Source organism: Chamaea fasciata, unplaced genomic scaffold (assembly GCF_029207755.1).
Source record: "Chamaea fasciata isolate MVZ Bird 193981 ecotype frontalis unplaced genomic scaffold, bChaFas1.0.hap1 SCAF_24, whole genome shotgun sequence".
NCBI lineage: Eukaryota > Metazoa > Chordata > Aves > Passeriformes > Sylviidae > Chamaea > Chamaea fasciata.
The window spans coordinates 3,868,013-3,895,109 of record NW_027094109.1 but is presented as its reverse complement, the minus strand read 5'-3'; the positions used below and the strand labels follow the sequence as shown (position 1 = coordinate 3,895,109).

Sequence of the window (27,097 nt, the reverse complement as noted above, 5' to 3'; positions counted from 1 at the left end):
GGAATGTATTTCTGTCTATTGAGCCTGTTTAGAAGGCTCAATGGCAAGTGAAATTGGATTTATTTCTTCCAGAATATCAATATGGGCTTCTCCCCAACAGCAATAAATTCCCCATATTACTATGAGATTCCACTTAGGGGTTTTCTTCCACCTCCACCTGATGCTGGGTTATTTCAGAGTGAAACAATCAGTAAATCAACCATTGTTCTCCTCTCACCCTGCAGTTCCTGGCTCCTTATTCCCATGATTTCTGCCAGGCAGGAGCCTGAATTCAGACTCACTGCCCGAATCCGTGCAGTGAGAGAAGGATAAATTCTCCCCAGGCTGCCCAGAGAGTTGCCTGAATCGGAGCAGGAATAACTGAGCAAACCTGGGGAGCCCCAGGAGGAGGAATTCTGCCTAAATTAGTGTGTTGGCTCTTGCTGATGGGGAAAAACCAGCTCAGGAGAAGTCAGATTTATAATTTTTTTTACCCTGTTGCTGTGTTCTTTCCCTCAAACCAGCTCCTGTTAATACTTGGAAACAAAATAACAGGTGACACGTCTTGACTAACTGGAAACAAAATAACATGCTAAGGAATATTTGAAGTATCTGGAAACAAACTAACAAGCTAAGGGATATATTTGAAATATCTGGAAACAAGCTAACAGCTTATGTGAGTATCTTAAATAACTAAAAACAAGATAAAACGCTAAGGAATAGTTAAAATAACGGGGAACCAGCCAACAGGTAAAGTGAGCATTTTAAATAACTGGAAAGCAGCTAACAGCCTAAGTGGACATCCCAAATACCTGGAGACAGCCTAACAGGCAAAGTGACTGTTTTAAATAACCGGGAACCAGCTGACATTCCAAGTGGGCATCCCAAAGACCTGGAATCCAGCAGATATCCCAGCCCTGGCTGTCCCTGGTTTTCTGCTCCACATCCTCATCTCATCCTGGCACCCAGTGCAGGGCACTTCAATTAGTGACTCTGGCTCTGACAATTAACATCCCTGATTGCTGTTCCTGCTGGATCTGCAGTGACAGGAATCCCTCATTTCCCTCTACCCAGCCTGGATTTACCCCCCTGTGCTCCTCCAGCCCAGCCAGCTCAGCAGAAAGCAGCAACGGCTTCATCAACACTGCAAATTGTTTGTTATTCTTGCTTAGCAGAGAAGGGATAAAATAAAATAAAATAAAATAAAATAAAATAAAATAAAATAAAATAAAATAAAATAAAATAAAATAAAATAAGAAAATAAAACCACAAATAATCAAATAGCTCCCCAGTGCAGATTGGAGCAGCCCAGACTGCCCCAGCCTCCATCTGGGCCTCCTTAACATCCAACAACAACCCCCAAGTGTCTGCCAGGCCGTATCTGACATTCATACACAGCCAGCCCAATGCAGCACCCGACTGCAGGGCCCTGCTTGGCCCAGCGGGGGTTTGGGGGGGTGTAGGTACCAGCACGGCTGGGGCAGGGTGTCCTGAGCAGGATTTGGGGTTGTGGGGAGGCCAATTCCCCCGCTCAGAGCCGCTCCTGCCGTCCTGCAGGACCCAAACTGCTCCGGGGGCTGTGCAAGGGCAGGGGGGGGATGTGGCCGTGGGTTTGTTCAGAAATGTTTTATTCAGGCTGTTTATCCTCAAAAGAGCGTTTTCCTTTTAGATTAAATTATCTGGACTCTGTTTATTCTAAACACAGGAGACAGGACTCAAGCATTTCCTCTTTTAGGAAGTATGGTTGAGTGTATTTCCTACAAAATTTATAAAGAATTCAGGCGAGGGCTCGTGTGGCTCCTTAAGATTTCAAACCCTTCCTGCCTAAATGCTGAAAGAGCTGCCTCTGTCAGGGCACAGCTCCATCCCAGTGACACGGAATACAAATGCAAGCAGACAGCAGCTGTGAGCTCTTCGGAAAGGGCAGCCTGATAAAAGCCATAATCAAATTATTTACCAATACCCCCCGCTTTGTCTCAAGACCATAAATTCCATTATGTAATGGAATATAGATAGAAATTCCCTTTTATTTTAACAGCTGGGGAAGCCGAGGCTCCAACAGGATTTCTTAAAAGCACCTGCTGGGCCTGGAGGTGAGATGAGTTTATCAACCACACAATTGAATTTTAGCAGTGAAAATTCTCATTGCAGGAGATGACAGAGCCACCACTGGAACTGGAATAAACCTCACAGATTTCTGTCTTCCCATCTCATCTCCTTACTAAGAATTCTGGCTTTTTTTGCTATAGAGATACCACATTTTAAATGCCATTTTCCGTGCTTTAGTCACTGCAGGAGGGCTCCACCTGAAGCTGCAGGGAAGTTTCCTGTTCACTTTTCCAGGAGTCCTGAACAGATCCTGATCAGAGCTGCTGTTCCCATCAGGAGAAGGTGCAGGAACCCCCAGGGCACAGCCCGGGCTCCTACAGGATCTTTCCCCTCTCCCAGCTGCCCAAGGCTGCTCCAGGATCTTGAATTTTAGCAGTGAAAATTCTCGTTCCAGGAGATGACAGAGTCACCACTGGAACTGGAAGAAAACCCACAGATTTCTCTTCCCATCTCATCTCCTTACAAAGAATTCTGGCCTTTTTTTGCTCTAAAGACACTGCATTTCAAATACCATTTTCCATGCTTTAGTCACTGCAGGAGGTCTCCACCTGAAGCTGGAGGGAAACGTCCTGTTCACTTTTCCAGGAGTCCTGAACAGATCCTGATCAGAGCTGCCGTTCCCACCAGGAGAAGGTGCAGGAACCCGCAGGGCACAGCCCGGGCTCCTACAGGATCTTTCCCCTCTCGCAGCTGCCCGGGACATTTTCCCCGGCACATCCACCATGCACCACTCCCATCTCAGAGAGGACCGGAGGAGATGAGCAGTGGCTGCTGTTTAAAGCGAGTACCATCCATCTGCTCCATCCAGCCCTGCTCGGGCGGCGGGGGAGGCTCTTTAGGCGCTCTCATCATCATTACCTGCTCAATTAGTGCTGTTCGAATGCGCGGCTGGCACCAGGAGCCGCCCGCCCTGCCGCTCCACCATCTCCCTCCACCAGGGGAATTCTTCCCGGGTTATTTTTAATTCTGCCTCATAATCAGGCCCTAATTTTATGCATATTGGCTCAGGATATTTTTTTCCCCTTTCTCCTACATTGTCAGTCTGCTTGTCACATCCTTGCTGAAGGGGATTCCTCACTTTAGGTCCTTCTCTTGCTGGGGTAGGATGGCCTCTTTCGCTTGAGGATTATCGGCTCTGACAGTGCTGACACAGAAAAAATAAAGCCCCAGAATGATTTCAGACCGTGAGCAGGGATGTTTCCTCCAGAGCTGCTCCTGCCCTTTCCTCCCAGAGCCCAGACCCAGCCTAAACCCCTAAACCCAGCTCCTTCTCCTCACCCAGAGCCTCTGACAGCCTCTCCCTCACTTGCTGATGAGACGGTGGAGTTTTGGAGACCACACATGGTGTCCCCTCCGTGAAATAAAGCTTTTGGTGTCGCAGCACAAGTCACAACAGAGCTGGGACATTAAATCAGCCAGGGGAGAAGGGAACTGGATCTCCTCAAAGGCAAGAACATCACAAACCCCCTAAATCCAGGGCAATTCACTCTCACTGCCAGGCAGATCCTAATTCCAGGCAAAGACATCTTTTCTAGGAGAGAGAATGTTGAGTGAGCTCTGTCCCAATCTCCACACAGATATTTCATAAAAAAACCCCCACAGAATTTATTTGCTTTTTACTCTTTGGGTTTTTTTCTCCCCCCCGTTCCGCTTTTACAAGATGATCATAAAAAACAAAGCAGCATTGAAGTCAGCAGCAGGGCTGGAAGTGATAGCATGGGGTTAAAATGCTTCTAAAAATCGTGGGAATTGTATAAAATAGATTTAGGGGAGGTGGAGAGAAAGGCTGGGCCTGGATATGTCTGGGAAAGGGAATCAAAACTACGCAGGCCCTGGAAACAAAGGTTGGGTTTTGTTTTTACTGGATCGTGTGAAACTGCACCTGCAAAATCATCATGTGATAAATGATGTGATTGTTAAATGTAATGATTGTTTGGTAATTGAATATGATTATTGTTTAAGAGTCATGAGAAATGATGTTTGGGGGGCCTGATGGAAACTACAAGAACTCGTACAATAGAACAGTATGGGTTTAATAATTAATATGTAGTTATATAATGAAAGGGTATAAAGACATGTCCATCCTGAATCCACGTGGGAGTCAGATTTGGGTCTGCCTCCTGCACCCCTGATTCCCAGAGCTCCTCAACCAAAGCACCTGCAGATAATCCCCCTGTGATTTTGTGTTTCAATGCTAACAGAAGAGCAGCCCTAAACTCCTGCCTAAATCTGCTCCCTCCTTGCAGGAACTGGGAATTAATTTCCCTTCCACAGGCTGAAGCTGTTCCCGAGCTCGACTTGCTAAACCAGGAGCTTTCAGCGTGGAGAGAAGACAGAGAAACACTCAGAGAATCCCAGAGCCCATCAAAGGGTTTTAAAAGCCCCAGACCCCCCAGAGAAGATGAGCACACAGAGTTAACAGAGCTCCAGCACACTCCCAGCCTGGCTCATCAGCACCAAGACTGCCAGGAGCTGTGGTTTTTTTTTTTTATTTTTTTCCTGGCCAGGCTGGGTTTTCCACAGAAAAGGAGAATATTGAGAGGACAAGCCCGAGGCCAGGAACTGTGAGGAAAAGCTGCAGCCAGCAGCAGAGGGATGCTGCACACGTGGGTTTGCAGCACAAGGGAGGGGGAGAGGCTCCGAGGCTGCTCTGGCAGTGGGGAGGGCAGGCAGGAGTGGCGCTGGAAGGAAAAAGGTCCCTGCGTATGTCCTGTGCCATTGCAAAGTGATAAAAAGGGTTTGTATTCTCAGGGTTCTCCTCGGGGAAGGCAAAATTTATTGGGCAAAATACAGGATTTCCCTCTGCCCGGCACAGTCTCTGCTGGGTGATGTTAAAAAAGGGTGTGAGAGCACAGGAGGGAACCACTCATAGCAAATAATTCGGTTTTTAAATTCCCTTAGCACTGAGGTGGGGTAGAACATGCCCTGCACCGACCACCATAACCCTTAAAACCACCCTGAAAACCCAGCAGGTTGTGTTTCACCAGAGCATTGGTGCCTGAGAACAAAGAGCAGCCTCCAGCAGGGCTCAGAAAAACCACGAGCAAGGCAGGAAAATGTCAATATTGCCTAACTGGCTAGTTAAAGTCATTCTACATGCATGAATAATCAGCTTTTGTCATCAGCTTTGGTTTACCCCCCTGCATGTTTTATTTATTTTTGTTTTTCTGTTTGTCAGGAGGAAGGGAATGAAGTCAAGAATTCGTTGAAGCTGGATGTCTTCAGTTCTATATTCCATCTTTTCTGCAGGAATTTGTGCTCTGGAATGACACAGAGAGATGCTAACCACGTGTCTGGCTCGTTTGGACAGCAGGCGTGGACAAAACCAAGTTTAAGCCTGGTTAGAACTTTGGGTTCCCGTGCAAACCTTGGCGGCTGCAGGGTTTTAAGGAACAGTGACAAGCAAACAATCCCTGCCTCAGAGCGTTTAAAATCCAGAAAAATACCAATATAACCAGAACCCAAAACAATATATCCAGAAAAAGTCTCAAGATATCCAGAAAAAAAATATCAATATATCCAGAAAAAAACCCCACCAAAACAGTGTATCCCGAAAAAGTATCGATGTGTCCAGAAGAATATCAATATGTCAAGAAAAGATATCAATGTATCCAGAAAACTATCACTATATTCCAGAGAAATATGACTATATTCCAGAGAAATATCACCCTAAACACTCCTGGCTGGTGCAATTCCTCCATTGACATCCTGGTTTTGGCCTCTCCTGCGGAGGGAACGGAGAGGGGAGGGTGCCCGTGACAACCCCCGCAGCTGTCACCGCATTTGTTGCCTTTTCCTGGGGGGAATTTATTCCTTGCTGCCTCGCAATGGAGGCAGCACTGCCCAGGGCGCTGCTCAGAAGGAAAAAAAAAAAACGCGAATCAAATCCTTAGAGGAGGAAGGCCGGTGGGATTGAGCAGCGCAGGAGTTGGAGTCTCCTCCCGGCAGGTCACAGCGGGCTGAGCGAACCGACAGCTGCCGAATCGTGGCTTTTGTTCCTCCAGGGGTGGCCTCGGGCTAAAAGGGAAGGAGCTGACAGAGGCAGAAAAGCCGGGATGCGTTTGGCTCGGCACGGGAAGGCTCTTCCCCGTTAACCCGGCAGGGACAGACCGGCCGGGCTCCGCTGCCCCGTTTCTGCAGCGCTTTCTGAGCTCGGGAGGGAAAGGTTGGCACGGGCTGAGGGCTCTCCCTCTCTCAAACCCGGCATTTTCAGCTCCCAGCGCAGCCCCCAAATGCGGGCTGATTAAAGGGATTAAAGGACACCTCCGTCGATGTCACCCGGGTGTCCCCACACTCAGAAATTCCAGAGGGCTCATCCTCTGTATCACTGGAAGTGGAGACACTCAAAACGGGCGGGCACCGAAAAATGAAGCCTGAATCACTAACTCGTGAATCACTGGCAAAATCCAGGCTGGAACCTCGGCATCCTGAATGCTTCTTTGACCAGAAGACACTCAACCATTGCTTCAAATCCCCCTTTGAATAGAAAAAAATAGAAAAAAAATCCTGGTATTTGTCACCACAAAAGCTCTGCTTTGTCTGGCTAAAATTCCCTTTGTTTCCCAGCGAGGGCCTGAAACAATGGGAAGAGGAGAGGTTTTGCCCAGAGCAGAGAGCACAGACAAAGCTGCACTGTGGGAACATCTCCCCCACCCTGGATGGATTCAAACAGCTCCTCCTGTGGGATGCTGAGCTCCTGGGGCAGCACCAGCTGTCCCCAAGTGCCACCTCAGTGAAACTGGAACCCGCCTCATCCAGAAAATGCCACAAAAACATCAGAGCTGACAAGCAGGAGTCCTTGGGAGGTCTCACACAAAGCACGACGTCAAATTGCTCAGGTGGAACTGAGTTGCTGAACCGCACTGAGGAAAGGTTTGTGGTCAGCTCGCTGCTCGAGTGACAAACAACCCGTGTTTGAATGTCACAGCAGCATCCATCCTGCAAAGACACGCTGGTTTTCCTGGCAGGAAGGGATGGAGCTGGCACAGGTGGCTCCCAGCGACATCCAGCACCTGCAGATCTGAGTGAACACGGAGAAAAGCCTCTCCCAGCACTCAGACAGCAACAGGGGGGTGAGGGCAGTGAGAAGCAATCACCAGAAACATCACTCAGCCAGGTCACTGGTAAATAGAATTTCTGCTTTAAAAGTGAAATGTTGTCAGTCACCACATAAAGCTAAACTCCATTTCCTGCTGTTTTGGAAATGTTTAGGTCCAGACTCCTAAATTAACTCAGGCCCTTCAAATCTGCCTCTGAACTCCACACCGGGTTTGCTGCTCGTCCATTTGCACAGATGTACATTTGTACAAAGTGTAAATAACCAATAATTCAATATACAATTAGTAGATAAACACTAATGCAATGTACTATTAGTAAATAAACACGAATGCAATCCACAAACGGTAAATAAACGTGGACACAGTATCCAAACGGTCAACATGCATTCACACAGCACAACACCCCCTTTTTGCAGAGCCCAGCTCTTGGACACTGTGAAGCAAACGAAGCAAAGAGCTGCCAGCAGCCCCCGCCGTGAGCAGAGCCCCAGAGCCCAGTGCAGCATCACCGAGGGAGTGAGAGGCTTCAGCGGGTGGGACTGAGAGCTCTGACACTGTTTTCAGACCCTTTTTATCCTCAAGGAGTTCCAAGTGAGGCTCCCAGAGACGTCTGGAAATCGGGCAGCGCTCCCGCTTCACTTTTGGAAGGGTGCAGCTCATCTGGGCTAAACTCACTGTGCCAAATCCTGGGTTTGGTGTCCCTGGAAGTCACTCAAGCTCCCCCAATTGGTTTTTTGTGTCCCTGGGCCAAACACTGCACAAAATCTTGAGGCTGGTGTCCCTGGAAGTCTCTCAAGTTCCCCTAGTAGATTCTTGTCTCACTCAAGCTCCTCCAGCTGACTTTTGGTGTCCCTGGACCAAACTTACTGCACCAAATCCTGGGTTTGGTGTCCCTGGAAGTCACTCAAGCTCCCACAGCAGATTCCTGTGTCCCTGGGCCAAACTCACTGCACCACATCCTGGTTTTTGTGTCTCTGGAAATCATTCAAGATTCCCCAGGAGATTTTTTTTGTGTCCCTAGGCCAAATGCTTCACCAAATCGTGTGTTTTGGTGTCCCTGGAAGTCACTCAAACTTCCGCAGTAGATTTTTTGTGTCCCTGGGCCAAAAACTGCACCACATCCTGGGTTTGGAGTCCCTGGAAGTCCCTCAAGCTCTCCCAGCAGATCCCCGCGTCCCATTTTGAGCTCTGGCTCCCCAGAGCCGCCCGTCTGTCTCAGGAGGGGCGGGAGGTTCTGCTGCTGCTGCTGCTGCTGCTCTGAACCCGGTGCCAGCCAGTGCCTGGGGAGGATGAAGCAATCTCCTCGGCGCTGCTCAGCAAGGCAGGATCCACAGCAGGATTCCCAGCACCCTCCAGCCTCACTCCAGCAGATCCGCTCTGGAAATACCCTGCTCCAAATCTGCCTCTGCACCTCTCCCTGCACAGCTCACTGAGAAGCGCTGCTTTGTTCAGGAAAACGGGAAAAAAGAATAAAAAAAAAGGGGGGGGGGAGGAAAAAGCCCTGATGTTGGAGAACGTGGCTCCTTTTTTTTCCCCTCTTGTCCCTGGAATTGTGATTGGAAATAATTGGAAGTGTCACTGGAAGTAATCAGAAGTGACAGTCCCTGGGCTACAAGGCTTTTGCTTCGAGTCTAACGATCCCCCCGCAAAACAAAACCTAAATTTAAACAATGAAGTCATAAAGTGATTTGCCTTCAAGGTTGAAAACCCTGCAATATTTTATTTTTTTTTTTTTAATAATAATAATAAAAAAGGAGTGCCTGACTCTGGTTCAGTTCCATATCCCCGGCTTGCTGTGTTAAATGAGAGCACAAAACACACACACAGACACCCCGGGATTTCTGGCCCTACCTGGCCAATAAAGGTCCAAATCTGCATTAAACACTCCTGTGACCTTTCAGATTCTATCAAGTCTTTAAGGAAAAACACAGCCTGAGTGATCGGAGCTGTGAGACTCGTCCAGCACCCATCTCAAATATTCCAGATACTGGAAAACCACCTAATTCTGATATTTTGCTGAGGGACAAAGGGAATGGAATGGAGTCATTCTTTTCTTTTTTTTTTTTTTTTTCTTTTTTTTTTTACATTTCTATAAAGGCCTCCTAACCACCCATCCAGGCACTTAGGGAAAGAATTCGCTCAAAAGACCTCACAGCCACGATGCACTCCGTGTATTTGCCAGACAGAAAAACTCAATTTTCCTTTTTTTTCATTTGCAGCACAAAGTAATTCAGAGACCCAGCGCCCAGAGCCTGGGGTTTCCTTTCTCCGAGGTTTCTCTGAGAGCACAGCAGCACTCGACACCACGAGTGGAGTTCCTCAGCACAGTGGTAGCAAAAAAAACCCCACATTAATACGTGATAAATAGTGATAAAAATCAGCATTAATAAGGGATAAGTATCACCATTATTAAGGAATAGGTATCACCATTAATAAGGGATAAGGGTCATCATTATTAAGGGATAAGGGTCACCATTAATAGGTGATAAACATCTCACTAGAAAATAAAGATAAGGAATATCTCACTAGAAAATAAAGAATATCTTGCTAGAAAATCAAGAAAAGCAATATTTTACTAGAAAATAAAGATAAGTCTCTGCAGGTGGCAGGTGAGGGATTTCAGCTTGGGGTCAGCTGTTTGTTAATGACCTGCACATCACTGCTGTGTCCACGTTTGGGGATGTCTCAGGAGGAAAATGGGTTTGAGCCAGAGCTGCGGAGGTTTCAGGCGTGTTCCATCACCTGTGCCTGAGGTTCCTCTTTTCCCAGGTATGATTTAGGTGTTCTCCTTGCAACGTGGCCTTGCTGGGGTGGATCAAAGCCCCCTCTCAGAGTGACCCTTGGCAGCCCCAGCCCAGCCCAGCCTTGCCTCTAACCCTGCACGCTCCATTTCCAGGAGAGCAGCCTCCCCCTGCCAGGCAATGTCACCAGCACACCCCAATCCTCAGTGACCTTTTCCCTCCAAAGGGAATTCCACTGCAGGAATTCCCTCCAGCCTTCCCACCCAGCCTCGTTTTCCTGCCACAAAAACGGGAAAACACAGGTTGGATATTAGGGAGAAGTTTTTCAGGGAAAGAGTGATAAAGTACTGGAATGATCTGCCCGGGGAGTGGTGGAGTCACCGTCCCTGGGTGTGTTTAAGGACAGACTGGATGTGGCACTCGGGGCCAGGGTTTAGTTGTGGTGTCAGGGCTGGGTTGGACTCGATCTTGGAGGTCTCCTCCAACCTGGTGATTCTGGGATTGTGTGAAAATCATGGCAGGTCCCCAAGGCGGAGAGAGGGGCTGGGAGTGTGCTGTGCTGTGATTGATCCTTGTGGGCCGGCAGATCTGACACCGTGGGGCTGGTCCTGGGAAATCCCGAGTTAAACATTTGCCCTTTTCGGCTGCCAAATGATTTCCTGGGGATAGGGAAGGAGCAGATGAGGACAGGATGGGGTCTGTGGGCTTCCATCGCATCCAGCACCTTGGAGCTGCTCTGTCCTCTTGACAACTTGTCTCAAAGAAGAGACAGAGCTCCTTAAGGGGTCAGATAAACAGACCGAGGTGCCAGGGTGTGGCTGAGGAGAGCCTGGCCTGGTGCCCACCCTCCTTTCCTAGGGCTGGGATATTTCTGGGAAGAAGGAGCAGCTTTATTCTGGGTTGGTAACCCCGTGCAGGGCTCCAGGCTCCTGTTGAACTCACCTTCCCTGCGCTCTGGCCAAGGAAAATTTGATCCCAGGCTGGCAGAGGCGGCTGTCACTGCCCCCAGAGAGCCCAGGGAATGGTCAGGTTGGAATTCAGCCTCGTGCCTGGTGACTCCTCACACATTATTTTCCATTGTTGTGCTTCCTGTCCTGTCCTGTCATTGAGGCTCCATCCACAGACCTCCCTGACCTCACTTCACCCTTGACTTTTCGCCGGGCTGCTTCTGTAAACCAACCACTGCTAAAAACAGACGAAGACACGGCTTTGGGGAAAAGAAAAACAACCCAAAAAGAACAACAACAAAAAAAAAAGCAAACCCAAAAAAGCCAAACCAGACCCATTCATCTTTTCAACAAGGCACCACCGAGCTCCTTGTGCCCCCAGAGCAGCCTCTCCTGCAGATGTGCACAATAAAACACATTTCGGAGGCACAAACACTGCCTGCAGCCTGGGCTAACACGGGGCATTGTTTAATTAGAAATTTAAGGTGGATTTTGATTAAATTGTGGGGGAAAGGCACAGAAAGCAGCTTGAAGCCCCTCACTTTGTTGGTATTACACACCATTTTCAGTCTAGTGTAACAAAGGCTTAGATATAAAAGCTTTTCCAAATCCATTTAGGACTGGCAGAGGGGCTGTTTACATCTCTTTCCCGTTCTGAGAACAAATCCCGGACTGCAAACCTGCTGAAAACCCCACAAAACTGTGTTTGCCGTGAGGAGGACAGGGGTGTTTGCCGTGATCCTGAGGATAAACACCAGGATATCTCCCTGCCGGTTGTGCAGTGGCACTTCTGGGAAGAACCTTGTGCTGCCCTTACACAAAATATCCTTCTGAAGTGGGCCAGGCCCCCCCAAAAACAAACCACGAATTCTGCATGGAGGAGACAAGGCCAGGGTGGGTACAAAGGCAAAATAAAACTTGTTTTCTAATGGGAAATTCAGAGAAGTTGCCTTCCCTCTGGCTCTACTTCCCATAAAAACGAATCCTTCTCCACGGTTTTGGCACGTTGCTTTTCCTCACCCTTTTCTCCCTCGTGGTAAAATGGAAAAAGCAGAAAGGATAAGGAGAAAAAAAAGAAAAAACCCTCCCTCCAAAATAAACTTTTTTGGGTTTTTTTAGATGTTAAAAATCCCAACTATTTCACATAAAACAAAGCACCGCTAGGGGAAAAAACCAGGCAATTTATCATCGAGTGTCTCGACAGCAAATATTTGATGCAAGCCATCCCTAGCTTGGGAAGAATTGGAGTGTCTCGGGAGGAGTGTTAACCCTGACCCTCTGCCAGAGAGCAACTCAATTATGTCTGACTCCTCTGAATTCCCCCTGGAGCTCCCAATAGATCCTCTGCTTTCCTCCATTCCCTTTCCTCAGGTGTTCCCAGGGCAGCGCCCTAATAAAGACCCGGGATTAAATCCACGCTCCCCTGACAGCCTGAATATCTCACACAGCCGATGTTTTGTTGCCTGCTCTTGACATTTGAGAGAAATCATCAATTCCACGAAGGTGTCCTGGGGAGAAAAGTCCTTTATTTTTAAAAAAAAGCTAAATGCACCGCCAAGCTCCCTGCATTCCTTCAGGAGCCCGTGACAAAGGGGAGGTGAAATCGAGACACAAAAGTCACACACAGAACCTCATTTTTCCCAGCTGCTGGTTGGGTATTTTTTTGCGCCACTCCCGAGCCAAGGTTTGTGCTGAATTTTATAAGAAAATAAAGAAAAGTCCTTGTACCACCAACCTCCAACACCATGGAACAGTCAAAGGCAAGAGGAGGAGCCAAAGGAAAGTGGAAAATGGCAAGTATCTTTTATATTTTAGTTATCACTGAGAAATTCTGGAAATATCTGGAAAATCAACAGGAATAGGGGTCCATAACCTTTGTTTTAGGCAACCTGAAAACTGTCTTCTTTGATTTCTACTATTTCTGGGGAATCAGCAGGGATTAAGGTCCATAACCTTTGTTTTAAACAACCTAAAAACTGTCTCCTTGGTTTTTAAATCCGGGAAAATCAGCAGGAATAGAGATTCACAAGCTTTGTTTTAAGCAAGCTAAAAACTCTCTCCTTTGGTTGTTTTTTTGTTTGTTTTTTTTTTTTTTTTTTTTTTTTTAAATACTTCTGGAAAATTAAGAGGAATTAAGGTCCGCAAGCTTCCTTTTCACAAAACAAAGATTTGTTAAAAGGAGGATTTCACAACCTGAAATCTGTCTCCTTTGTTTTCTGGGGAATAAAGGTCCACGAGCTTTGTTTTAGGCAACCTGAAAACTCTCCTTTGTTTTTTGGGTTTTTTTTTCTACTTCTGGAAAATCAGCAGGAATGAAAGTCCACAAGCTCTGTTTTAAACAAGCTGAAATGTGTCTCCTTTGTTTTCTGGGAAATAAAGCTCCACGAGCTCTGTTTTAGGCACCCTGAAATGTCTCCTTTGGTTTCTACTCCTCCCGGGCAGCAGCATCCCCTTCAATCCACAATTCCCAGCGCGCTCCCTGAGAGCAGGGACACTTATTTTAAAAAACCCCAACAACCCCAGTGGGTTTTGCTTTTCTGTAGCCCAGGACAGAAGGTTTAGGGGGCAGGATGGCAAAGCCAGGGCTCCCGGAGCAGGAACAGGGAGGGTTTGACACCGGAGCAGAGCCCGGGGCTGCTCAGTGCCTGCATCATCTCGGATTTCCCAGCTACCAGCCCGTGGATACCTGGGCAAATGCTGCTGTCAGAGGCGATTCCTCACGCCAGCAGAGCCCTGCAAAGAGCTGCTCCAGAACCTTTTTCCTGGTGCAGTGAGCCAGGGGGAGGCTGGGGATGCTCAGAGCAGTGGCTGCAGCGCCCTGGGACAGCGCTGACAGAGATTCCTCAGCCTCAGAGCGTGGGGGGCAGAGCTGGGCTCTGTCAGATGCCTCCAAGTCCCATCTGGGTGACCCAAAATTGATGTCTTGGAGAGGCTGAGCTGGAACAGAGACTGGGCAGGGTCGGAGAATAAAGTAGAGATTTATTGAAAGGCCTTTAAGGTCCTTGGGCAGGACAAGAGCCTGGCCAGGGCTACACCCAAGGGGGACCCAAAATGGGCACAAAATGGACCCAAAAATGGACCCAAAAATGGCTAACAGGCCAGGAGGTCTCACACTTTTATAAGCTTTGGTCCATTTGCACATTGGGGTTTAATTGTCCAATTCCAGCTCCAGGCTGTGAGGTCCCATCCTTGTTCCTCCCTCCAGCCCACCCTTGTTTGTGCCTTTGGGGCTGAACATTGTCCTTGGTGTGCAGCAGGAGAAGGATTTGTTTTGTGTCCCTGCTGTGTGCAGAGCTGAGTGACACTGACTGTGAGCTCAGAGATGCGCCCCTGGGCACCACAGAACCTGAAATACATGAAAACTCAAATTTAAGGCGTCCCTCAGGAGGGGCTTCTGCTCTCAGCGCCACCCCAGAATGACATCCCAGCTCCCAGAGATCAGGTAATCACTAATAAAATGATTATTTTACTGAACTGTGGTGGATGACCCCTGCCAGCACTGGGAAGGGTCACTGCCCACAGCAGCACGTCAGGAAGGTGGGTGAGTGATTCGGGCTGGCACATCTCCTGCCTTTGATCCCCGAATCCTGCAGGGCAGAGCACTCACACCAGCCACCAACTAAGGAAAAAGCACCTGAAACCAGCCCATAGAAATAATCACCCCTGCAAACTGTTTCAACCACAAGAAAATCAGCTTTTCCCTTGAATGGGTCACCAAAGCCATTCGTGATTTACTTGGCGTGGGGGAAAGACAGAGGAGATTTCCCACCCCGTAAAATTTAAACCAAGTCAGGAACACATTTCAATGAAAGCACTGGCCACTGTCACGTTCTGTTATGAACCTTTTCCACTCGGAAGTGAAGAACCACCTCAAAATTCTGCTTTTCAAGTGTGCAGGGTGTGAAAAAGGCAGTTTGGGCACCTGATTCTCACTCCCCAGCTGGTCACGGCCGTGTCACACTCACAGGCAGAGCGTGGGCCACTTCCCCTCTGCAAAGTGAGCCTGGCCATGCTCTTGGCCACACTCAGCAAAGTCTTTCATCTCCTCTTGTTTTAATAAAGTCTCCTCCAAACACGTTGGCTCCCGTTTCCTGTCTCCTCACACAGCTGCTCGTGTGCCCCGGAGAGGTAAACAGTGGAAAAGACAAGAATTGTGTATATTGGGATGTTTAACGATGAAAACCCAAACCTTCCTCTCCAGGCTCCTCCAAAACCAGGTTTTTTCCACATTAGTCTTTACTTTATCAGCAAAAACCAAACCAAAACAAAACAGCCTGGCTAGGGTTTTTTCCTGCAGGTTTTTACTGCAGAAAATCCAGGCTTCAGGCAGCAAACCCGACTCCCCGGGCTCGTGGTGCTCAGGAGGATCTTGGAACAGGGAACCACAACATTCCCTTACTTCTCCCTGGACTTGCTTCTCAGCTGGCCAAGGAGAAGAAGGACCAAGTCCTCTGCTGGCAGGGCAGGTAAAGCTCAGGGGGCAGCTCAGTGATCCTGCAGGACCAGAAACAAAACATCCCAGGTTTGCTCTGAGGTTTGAAGACAATTCTCTCCTCCCCAGTGCTTGGACAGGAGACACTCAGAAACCTGACTGCAGGTGAGGGTAAAGAATCTTTGTTTTTTGGGATTCCTGTGCTCCTGTCACAGTGGAGGTGCTGAGGGTACATGGATAAAGCCATTTGTGGTTTGTAGATAAAAGCAGCAAAGGTAAGTGGTTGTTACTTTACAGACAAACCCTCTTCTGCGGCAACGGTTTGTTCCTTTCGCTCCAAACCTTCAGCACTTTGGAATATTGAGGAGCTGAACGGGACCAAAGGCTGCAATCCCCATTGTCTCCACCAGCCAGGTGGGCAACCAACCCCTCCGTGCCCCCATTTCCCCCAGAGCCACCGCCTGAAGGGCTGAGCAGCCCCTGGCAGGAGCTGAGCTAAGCTAACCCTGCTCTGTCATCTCCTGCAGTCCTCTCCAGGCACTCCCCAGGACACAGAGGCACAAACGTGCAGGTGTGCAGGGCACAGGGCGCTGCCTGCTCTGCCCAGATCCTCCGGCACTTCCTTACAGATAAAACCTCCACCATCAATCCCCAGAGCAGCAGCCGCTCCTCTGTCCACCAGCAGCTGGACAAATGTTGTGTTTGCTCACCAAACCTCCCTCTCCAGTCCACGTTCCACACCTGGGGGGCTCAAACGGGCCTTTCCCTGGCACAATCCTTTAGAGCTGTTCGGAACTCCTGCGCCCCACAGCCTGCTCAGCTCGTCCCAGGGCAGCAGAGCCCAGCCCACGGGCTGTTCTCACACCTGGAGCAGGTTCCCAGCACACAGGAGGAAATCCCAAAGGCTGGAATCGCCTGGAGTGGCCAGGCTTTGGCCAGGCAGGGCAGAGGGCTGGGCTGGTCCTGTCAGCAGGACGGGATGAGCAGGAGGGAGGCACAGCTCACTGCTCACCCCTGGAGGAGCAGGAGCCTCCTCAGGGCTGCCAACACTTTCCCCCACAGCCCTCCAGCTCTCCTCCACTCTCCTTTTCCTTCCTCTGTTTCCATTCTCTGCTCCTCTCCTGCTCCACAAATCCACCTCTGTTCCTTTTCTTTCTTCCCCTCCTCTCAGCAGCCCTTCCTTGCCTTCCCCCTTCTCTCATCCTTTTCTCCCCAACTCCTCCCTCCTGCACTCCAGCACATCTGTTTCTAATCTTAGCCACCCGTTGCAAACAATAACCCCTTTTCATTTTCAACATCTGAGCGCCGAGCGCCCAACGATTCGGCACACTTACACAAATCTGACACTCTGCCCCGAAACAAAGACATTTTATTCACCTCGTTTCGCCCCAGAGGTGCAAGCCCCTCTCCCGTTTATCCCTGAAAAGCGCTGCCCTCTTCAAACAACAAACGCACACTCTCCCAAATGGGTCTGTTTGACCAGCACTTTTTAAAATTAATCTGAATATTCGGAGATCTCTGGCTGTCAACCTGCTCGCGAAGCGACCAGAACAGGCTCAGAACTCAAGCCCCACTGAAATGACAGTTTTCCATGAAAGTTTCCTCCTCACAAGCCCCTTTTCTCCAACTCACCAGAGCTGAATTTCCAGCACATGGAGCGGGCTGGTGGAAGTTTGACGAAATAAAAGCTGAGCAGCAGCAGCAGTAAAAAAAAAAAACAACCAACAAACCAAACCGAAGCCAACCTACCTAAGAAGAGGATTGAAAATGCAGACATTCCGTCTCCCAGCAAGAGGGACTTCTCCTCCCTTTTTCTTTTCTTCCTCTCTCCCAAGGACGGCAGGCAGACCTGCACAGGATTCAAAGGAACGCCTCTGGAATGCACCGAGCGTAATTGCATCCATGTGCCAGAAAAATAACCAACTTCACTCTTTCTTCCCTCCTGCTATTCGTCCCTTGGTCCATCTTCCATCCAGATCCAGCCACAGCTTTTTTTTTGGGGGGGTGGAGGATTTTTTTGGCTGCAAATTCAGGGCCCTGAGAGGTTGTTTTTTTGAGGGGGGGGAGAGAAGAGAGGCAGAGGCGGCACGGCGAGGACTTTCACATCCACGGAGGCAGCACGGAACAGTTTTGCCTGTCTGGAGAGGAGAGAAGCAAAGGGGAAAAAACACTGAGCTCAATGTTCACCACATGGCTGCCTCCCACCAGAGCCCCTCCCTGCCATCAGCTGGGATTAATAGTGAAGACCAGTCATGTGGGTGAGGTAGAGCTGATTTCCAGCGAGGACACGGATATTTAGAAGAGAAACCAGAGCCTTTCTCCAGTGGTAAAACAGTTAAGTTTGAAGGCAGCATTAAAAAAAAAAATCAGATTCGTCACCCAGGGGTTGGAGGGAGACTCTTGGGAAAAGCTCCTCAGGAGGATAAACACTCTCCCCTGGGTGAATTAGCTTTGGGCTCGTTTTTGCTCTGGAAATTGGGGATTTCAGACTCGCTGGAACCCTCGCTCTGCCTGCTGCCCGCTTTTCCTTTTGCGCTTTTAGGAGGGAAAGAAATCCCCGAAAACCAGATTTAATTTCAGGTCGTAGCCGTGCTTCACCGATGAAGGGAAAGCTCAGTCGAGCAGAAACTGGGGGTGTGAGTTTTAACTCCCTCCCAAAGGGCATTTCCAGCCCATCTTCATCTTCACCCTCGCACAGGGGAGCAAGTTCTTTAAATTCCCTCGGGTACCCCAAAAATAAGCACCCAGCACACCCAGCAGAAGGGGAAGGAAGCAGATTTACCCACCTCTGTGCCTTGGAATACGGAGCAAAAAAAAAAATAAATAAATTTCTTCCCCTCAGAACAGTTATGAAAGTGTTTCTGAAGCCTGGAGGAGAGCAGCAAAGCGTGGGCAAGGCTGCCAGCCTGTGGTTTGGGACATCACACTCAGTTTTCCAGTCTTTCTCTCCTTTCCCCGTGTAACTCCACCCACACACGATTTCTCTACACTTTTCTCCCCCAAAAAATCAGGGATAAAACGCCGCTGTGCCTCTCCAGGGGTGAAAACGAACCCTGTGCAGAGCCAGGAGCTGGGCTCCGTGATTCTTTTGGTCGCCTGCAGTTCAGGGTATTTTATTTTTTTTACGAAATACAGAAATATTTACGGAGCCTTCAGCGAGGGGCCGCAACTTTTGGAGGCTCTGAAGGAATTCGGTACCTTTGGTGCTCATGACAGAGCCCTGTAGGTGTTTATGGGGGGGCAACAAAAAGTGCTGCCAGAATCAAACCCTAAATTTGGATAGATCCCGAGAGAATAAAAGGGATAAAAATCTCCTTCTGCACCCACTTCCATGGGAGTTTTATTTGCCCCTCCCGGCCTCAGAGGGAGACAGGAGCAGCACTTGGCTCCTCCTCCCCAGAACTGATTTTCTCTGTGTATTACCATGTTTTAAACAGCATTTTTATCTAATTGAGGCCGATTATCCAAATCCAACCTGCACTGGGTGAATATCACAGTTCCCGCAGGGCAGCTCTGCCCATCCCACACAACCAGAACCTCCAGAACCTTTCCCCACGTGCTTGACCAAACCTGCTGCTGCTCTCCCTAAGGGATGGACTCTAAAACTCCCTTGATGAGGACACGAATCAATGGAGAAAAATTCATTTAATGCCTCCCCGGCTCCTGCAGGCCAGGCAGCACCCAGCTTGTCTCTGTGCATTAGGAGTGTGACAGAAGATGTGAATTCCCAGCGTCCTGATGGATTTAATGGGATCAATTCCTCCCCAGGGAGAGGGAGAGGAGTGCTGGCACCCTGCACTGCCTGCCCCAAATAAAACTTGGTTTTAAAACGAGGCTGAAAGTTTTTAAAGTTTATTTTAAAATAAAGTTTTATTTGCCCCATGGGGCCGGGGTGTGCAGGGGGAGGAGGGTGGAAAGGGAGGGCCTGCAAAATCTCCTCTTCCTCTTCAAAAATCTCCTCTTCCTCTCCAAAAATCTCCTTCTCCTCTCCAAAAAATCTCCTCTTCCTCCTCAAAAATCTCCTCTTCTTCTTCAAAATTCTCCTCTTCCTCACCCCATTGCAGAGCCTGTTCCCACATCACCTCCTCCTCTGGGGATTCTCCCTCTGATTTTGGGTTCCTGCAGCAGTTGCAGCGAGGGCAAAAGCAGGACAGAGGTGCTGGGGAAGAGAAACTGATGTTGGAGATAAACAAGAAGTTTTGTAAAAAGAAAAAAAACAAACTGTGATAAACTGAATTAGTTTTTCAGCATTTCAGGGTTCCTGTGCTGCTGTTGACAGACCCCAATTTTTAAGCTCAGATTAAAACACCTGGCTACAAAAAATCTGCAGAAATCCTCTCGGGCCACAGGCCAGTTTTGGTGGAGCTGTCTCAGGTCCAGCCCCTTGACGTTTGGATGATCAAACCTTCCAGAAAACACGCTCTCTTACATCTTAAATCTCAAATCTCAAATCTCAAATCTTAAATGTGTTGATCAATTTATTCATTCTTCCTCCTCCAAGGAAGCACCTCCTTGAGCCTGAGCTGTCCCCCAGTGCTGCAGAGCTGCTCATTCTCTTCTTAGTGGTGTCTTAATGTCCCCATCACCCAAAACATATCCAAAAGCTGCATTTTCTCCCCAAAAAACCTCCCACTGATGCTGCTGAGCTCCCCCCCTGTGCTGATTCTTTATTGTCATTTCTCCAAGATTCCTTCTATCAACTTCTCTCACTCAGTTTCAGTGATCTGAGCAGCTTCTCGATAAAGTCACTAAAGGAACAAAACTCATTCATCGCTTCGGATCTCTTGATCAAAAAAAAAAAAGAAAATCCTTTCTGTTCTGTTTTTGGGGTTGCAACTGAAAAAAAAAAAGCACCAAGAACACAAGGAAAAAAAAAAACCCAAATGACACAAACAAACTTCAAAATACAACAAAAAAAATTGTTGGGGGGACAAATCAAACCCTTCACACAGATTCCTTTTCACAATCAGCCACTGGAGGAAAGGCTGCTTTGTGTTTTGTGCTCCGTGAAGCAGTTGTTGTTGTTGGAGTTCTCCTCTCCCAGCCGGGCTTCAATAATTGATTATAAAAGCACAATCAGTCGTTTGGTATCAGTAGGAAAATCTCCCTTCAGTGAGGCTCAGCACTCACAGTGTCACTAAACGTGTCTGAGTGGGAAAAAATAACAACTCAAAAGCTCTCTAAAGCTCCAGCTCAGAGCCTCAGTTGAGCTGAGCTCCAGGGTGGATTTTTGGTTTGTTTGAGGAGAAAAAACACCCCTATTATTTTTTTTATCGTCTTATTATCCTCTGTGAGGCAGTAGAGTCAAAGTAAATTGTTCCTCACACAAAGAAAGAGCATTTTTAATCTTCTAACTTCACGCTGAATGCTTAAAAAAAAGGATCTGAGCGCAAACTAATTCTTCCTGAGAGTTGTCTTCACTCTATAGGAATTTATTTCTTAAAACACCTCACTAAAGGTTAATAAAACCTGATCTACGAAACAACTGTGGATTTTGTTTGTTTATTTGGGTTTTTTCTGGCTTTGTTCTTTTTTTCCCCCCTAACAGTAAATGTTTAAACCCTTTTAAATGGAAGTGTTGCAGGTACAAGGCTGAACTCGCAGTTTTCTCTTCAAGATGAAACAATTTTTTTTTTGATACTTTAAATGTAAATTTGAAGCTTCTGGTGAACAAAATTAAAACAATTCTTTAAAATTGCAAAGCCACAACGTGCCCCTGGATTGTTCTCAGGTAACTTTTGTCCAACTTGTCCCTTCTGCACTCTGCTCTGGTAAACAGCAGGCTGGAGTTTACATTCCTGACCACTTCCATCACGGGATGCAGCTCCTGGGAAGCACTTTTGCCGGCTGCCTATGGAAAAGTAGATCCTCTGCTTTGGTTAACACAACGTGAAATGTTTTGGCTAGCAAATTATTTTAATATTAGAGCTGGCCTTGAACAGAAGTATCAGTGAAACAAGAGAAAGGCAAGGGAGAGCTTTATGAATTTTCCAGTCAGTGTCCTGAGCCCCACTCCGGTTCTCTTTTATTTCTCATTTATTCAGTTTTTTCTCTTGAATTTCTCATCCATTCCATTGTTTCTCTTGTGCTTGTCCTTAATTCGGTTGTTTCTCTTGTGTTTCTCATTTCTTCAGCCTCAGGGAGGGGAGGATCCAGCAGGTCATTCCCCACTGTGATTCCCCACATCCCACTTCTGCTCTCTGTGTTTAATTGCACCAAAGCAACTGCTCTATTTAATTACTGCAATCCATGCTTTGGAGTCCCGTTGCACTAATAAACAAAGGAGGACAACTCAGTGTACGTGACCTGAGGTATTTTTCTTTAAATATTTCCTGAAATCCCTGAGATTTTTGGGTGCCTGACCCAGGAAAATTCCGATTTTTCGGTATTTAAGGAAGATACTTACAAACGGGAGGCCTCCAGGCTGGTAAAAAATTAAAAAATCATTGTACCCACGATAAACCCCTGATTTTCAGCCTGGTCTTTGATGGGTTTGCGTGTCCATATGCTCCAGGAGCTCCTGCAGGGCCCGGCCACAGCTGCAGGTGCAGAGATGTTTGTTGCACGCTCATGCACTGCTGAGCTACATCCCCCCCCCAGCTCCTGGGTTGCAGCTCGCTCCAGGCAAATGTCCTGCGAGGTTTATGTTTAAATAATGCCCTCTAAGATCATCATTTAACGGGTATGACTAATTCACTGGCAGCTGGGAGGAGTGAGGGCTCCCAGCCCTGCTCCTCCGGCTCCTCTCAGGGTGCCAGCCTGGTCACTGGGGCTGTGACGGCCACTCTGGGTGGCCGCAGGACACTTGGGCAGCTCCCTGCTCGATGGTTAAACCTCTCCTGAGAGTCCCAGAAGCACCAGTCAAAGCCATTTAAACCCAAAGGAGAGCACAGAGCAAATCTTGAAGCAGCACAAGGGGCAGGGGTGAGGGAGAGGAACGGCAGATTCGTCTTTACAAACAAACTCTGGGTCTGCTGGGAGATAAAACGAACAATGGGAAGGATTCCACCGATTGATGAATGGAAAAGGAGGTATTTGCCTTTACAAACAAACCGTGGCTTGGCTGAGAAATGGAATTGGATATTGAAAGATGAAAGAAACAACGGGGAAAAGCCATCAATTCCATAAGAACTAAAAATTAAAAGGGGGGGTTTTACATTAAAGGGGAATTTTAGGTATTGGGCATTCGGCGAAGTCTGGACCTCTCAAGTGCCTCAGCCAATGGGGAAAGAGAGAGGGAAATGTGGCTGGGAAATTGGGATAAAAAGGAGGCTGCATCCTCTAAAAATTGGAGAGACCCCAGGGGAAATGCCCCGTGGCCACTCCCTGTCTTGGAATAAAGTTCCAGGACTCCTCTGTCTCCTTTTTGGACATAAACCTCTGGCATTTGTGGATTAATTTTCCTACCAGGGGCCATGGGATCTGTGATGTGGGTGACGCTCTCAGAGGTTTCCCTCACAGCCCTGCCCGTGTGTCAGGGCTGGATGAAATTCAGCCCTGTCCCTCAGAAGAGCTGGAACAGTGGAGTGAAAAGTCAGGGTTGGACTCAGTGATCTTGGAGGTCTCTTCCAACCTGGTGATTCTGTGACCCTGTGACCCTGTGATTCTGTGACCCTGTGATTCTGGGATTCTGGGATCCTGGGATTCTGGGATTCTGGGATTCTGACACCAGATCTATTTCTCTCCTCGTCTCTGAGGCACTGGAGCCAGGTTCCTGCTGGAATTTTCATTTCCCATCAATGTGTTGGACTGCTCCATCCAGTGCCATTCCTGTTTTGAAGGAACCCCGTTCCTTCTTCTTGCTTCTTATTATGGGGCTGATAAATCACCCTGAAAAATCACTCCTGCTCTGTTCCTCTCCTCCTTCCACCTCCCGTGACCATTCCTAATTCAAGGATTTGGAAAAGCCCTTGCCGCGCTGCGAATTAATCGTTATTAAATGAATATTTCTCCAAGGTCTCCCTGGCTCCTTGAACCTGGATTTCTGTGGATTACAAGGGTTTTAATCAGAGCAGATAACCACGACGAGTTTGTTCCTTGGCAGCCAAACGACAACAGCCCAACATCCCAAAGGAAACCAGGTTTTTTCCTGGTCCCAGCAGAAAGGCAAGAAGCAGAAGGATCTCCTTCCCCTGAGCACAGAAATATTCATGAAGATGTTGAGATTGCTCGACTGGAGTGAGAGCACTCCATCAATAAATAAAGAGCATCAGTATCTCATGGCATCAGTGAGGAGGGAGCGACATCCCTTTTGCTTTTTATTTCCTTCTCTTTTGGAACGTTCAGGTTGCACTGTTCAGCTCCGAGTGGCACCTGGAGCGCGGTCCTGAGGACTGGATGAAAGAAGGGGATTTGTGTTGTGCTAAAGGAGTCCATTAGGCTGAGTGGGGGCTGAGCCTGTCCTGAACCCTCTCCAGGGGCTCTTCCACGCCTCACTCAGGGCATCCAGACCTGCCAGGCAGCTCAATCCAGCCCGGAGAGCCCCGCAGGGATACAGGGAATGCAGGAATTCCCAACGAGCCCGTGGAGGGGAGGAAGCAAAGCGAGCTGGAGGATTTCCCACCTGGTGTCAGGGGTGGGAGCTGTGGCAGAACTTAAATCCTGTTTTTTCAGAAGGTTTTTTAAAAATAATTACTCCAGCACTAATTAGGAGATGAGCCTTATTTACTGGGCTTGCTGGTAAAATCTTGCTCTAATCCTGCCACGACTGTTCTACCTTGTACAGACAACGAGGGAACCATTTCCCAACTATTCTGTTACTGGGTTTCCTTCAAGAATCCCGTGTTCCTCCCAGATTTCCATGTCCGAGCGATCTGATTGTTGTCTAGGAAGATTGAGGCTTTTGGATTGATCACCTCCGAGGCTGCATCATTTTAATTTGGAGTTGTCTGCTTTTCTTGTAGGCTGGTGGCACAGCCTCGGTGATTCTGTAGCTGAGCAGGAATTCTGAGGAGGAATTCTGAGGGGGAATTCTGCTCTGTCAGGTCTCCACTCAGTGCCTCCTCTGCTGGGCTGGAGATCTTGGTCTCTCCAGGCCACTGAGGAGGGAATCCACATGTTTTCCTGCCATTCACTTCTAATCCAAATGTATTTAAACCTAAAGCTGAGCAGCCTCTGTACAAATGTGGAATATACCGAATAATTTTCTGGCTCTAGGAAGCTCTGATAGATCCTTAGATGTTTTTTCCCCCAGTTTGCAGCACAGAAAAGCCCTGGAAATGCTGATATGGAAAAGTGGAGGAGGCTGTTCATTCATTATTGCTGCTGCCCAGGCTGGGGAGAGCTAAAATACGCAATCCTATAGGTTTGGGAACAAACCAGACTTTCTCTTAGTGACATTCTCCCCTTGAAGACTAAAAAGGGCATCGGAGAGCTGTTAAATATCTGTGAAGTGGAGGTGCCTGCATTGGCATCTCTTGCAGCCACTGAAATGAGCCGGTTGTTATTGGGAAGGAATTGCAGAGAGGGCAGAGCCTGCCCCGTTCCTGCCCAGGAGAATCCCATCAGGATTGAGTCCTGGGCTCCCAAATACGCAAGGACAGACAAAAATCCTGTTCTCTTCCAGGTCCTGAAGTGAACTGGTCGTTCTTGGGAAGGAATTGCAGAGGGCACAGGAGAATTCCATCAGGGTTGGGTTCTGGGCTCACAAGTACCTCCTGAGAGTAGAAATCCTGTCCTGTTCTCTTCCAGCTGCTGCAGTGAGCTGGTTTTCCTTGTGAAGGATTTCAAAGAGGACACTCTGCGCCATTCCTGGTGAGGAGAATCCCATCAGGATTGAGTCCTGGGCTCCCAAATGCACCAGGAGAGGCAAAAATCCTGTTCTGTTCTCTCCCATAAGTGAACCGGTTGCTCTTGAGAAGGAATTGCAGAGGGCACAGGATAATCAGGATCGGTTCCTGGGCGCCCAAACACCCCCGAGGGCAAGGATCCCGTTCTGTTCTCTTCCAGCTGCTGCTGGGAGCTGGTTGTTATTGAGTAGGAATTGCAGAGGGCACAGGAGAACCCCATCAGGATCGGTTCCTGGGCCCCCAAACACCCCTGAGAGCAGGGATCCTGCCTGTGGGGGCAGTGGCAGCTCCCCCGTGGAGGATCATCCCTGGAAAAGCCGGAGCCGCGCTGGAGCTCCCGCGGAGCAGGGGAGGGAGGGGTTTGGCAGCGGCTCCTGTTCCCGATGACTTTACCTGAGGTAATCTTTTCCGCCAGGCTGCCTCTGACATTAAAAATGGAAGAAGCCAGGGACATTTTCCACCCAAAGCTCAATGGAAAGTGGCAGGTGTCAGATTTTTGCAAATTTCTTTCTCTTGCTTGTCTCAGAGGCTTCTGCTGACAGGGACGTGAAGGCTCCAACCTGGAAAAGCTCCAAACTCAAAAATATTTTCCGCCACCGACTTAAAATTGCAAAATACTTTTTAAAAGGTGGAAGGGAGGAGGAGGGGGGGGGGGAAAGGACAGAGAGGTCAGGGCTGGAGATCGTTCGGCGTGGGGGAGAACTGCGGTTCGCAGGCTGCAGTCAGCGGGAGAGGCTCGCTGCTGGTGCAGTCACTGAGAACACGGCGCCTTCGCCAGGAACACGGGGCTGGCAGCAGGGTTTTCCTTCTCCTGTCACTGCAGAGCACACGGAGCAAGCTGCTCAGCAGGCAGGCCCTTTGGCTCACCCCTCGGGCTGCTCCTTCCCGCGTTCGTCGGATCCAGACTCGCGTTCCCAGCCCGTAAGGTGATGCTGGGTATCACCGCCCTGCCCTCAGACGAGGAACAGATGCCGCAGCAAAGTGGATCCCACATTTAGGTGACTCATTTCCTGCTTCCAACAGATAACTTGACAGATCTATCCCGGGCAGCGCTCGTGTCTTTTGTCATGGCGATGAATTTCAGGGAATTAATCAACCCTGCAAACCGCGGCTCGGGAGAGATGGAGCCTTTTAGGACCGGAGGCGTGTGATGAGGACGATGTGCTGTCACCGGGGTGATGGTGGCTGCAAAGTCCGGGTTGTGAGTGGGGGATGTCCAATCCCGGGGGAAATCTCCCCATCAGCTGCTGCTCGAAGCAGGTCGGGCTTGATGGCAGCTCCACTTGGAAGGAGTGTGGAAATTCCCACCCTGCAGGGAGGGCTCTCCCCTCTCCAGCTCCCACCAGTGCTGCCTTACAGGGCTAAAATCAAACATTCCACCTTTGATTTAAGAAATGCATGAAGCTAAGATATAATCTGGAACTTTTCTGGCTCCATAAGCAGGAGAACTCCTGTGTGTTGATTGCTTTGGAGGAAGCTGCTTTGTTTAGTAACCAGCAGAGTTTACAGCTAATTTCTGTACACTGCCTGAAGAGGTTGGGAAAAAATATTTTCACTCCATAGAGGAGGGGAAATGAAAGATAAACCCAATTATTTTGATCTGCTCTATTCATGGCGCCATGTTTTATCTCCCACCCCACGCCAGCACTCCCGAGGAATTTCACAAAGCATAAACAAAGTCCTGAGCTTTAATCTGCGTCACTGTGTGCTCCTAACTCTGCATTTAGATAAGGTGGCCTATCACCCTCAGCCTGTGCCACAGGATCGAGGATTCCCGTGCACAACTGAACCCCCCGAAGCACCTCGAGCGTGTTTTTGTGCTCAGTGCTGCATTATTGCCCTGCTTGAACAGCTCTCCATGCTGTGTGGAGTAGCATCCCCATGGTCTGTGATCCTCTGCTCATGGAAATTGCTCCTTTAGCTCCAGTCTGTGTCCGAAGTTGAGCTTTGCATGTTCTTCCAGCGTGTAGCTCTGAATTATTTATGAGTGACCTTCAAAAAGTAAAGGGAAAAAAAAAATTTAAAAAAAAGGAGGAAAAGGCAG

The 27,097-nt window shown here is 48.6% G+C and overlaps 1 protein-coding gene across 2 annotated transcripts in view; it reads right to left on the bottom strand.

Moving 5' to 3' along the window:
* CLMP (CXADR like membrane protein) overlaps positions 1–18,178 on the bottom strand; it is a 40,055-nt gene extending 21,877 nt beyond the window's left edge. Inside the window, exons 1-2 of one of the 2 annotated variants that reach the window (XM_066203454.1) lie at positions 18,052–18,178; positions 17,015–17,403 (exon numbers count right to left, since the gene is read on the bottom strand). In XM_066203454.1, coding sequence (XP_066059551.1) covers positions 17,015–17,165 — 151 coding nt within the window. In that variant the 5' untranslated portion in view covers positions 17,166–17,403; positions 18,052–18,178. Of the gene's footprint in view, positions 1–17,014; positions 17,457–18,051 lie in introns of those variants that run through there. The other variant, XM_066203453.1, reaches the window with a different exon arrangement.
* Positions 18,179–27,097: the final 8,919 nt, after the last annotated feature.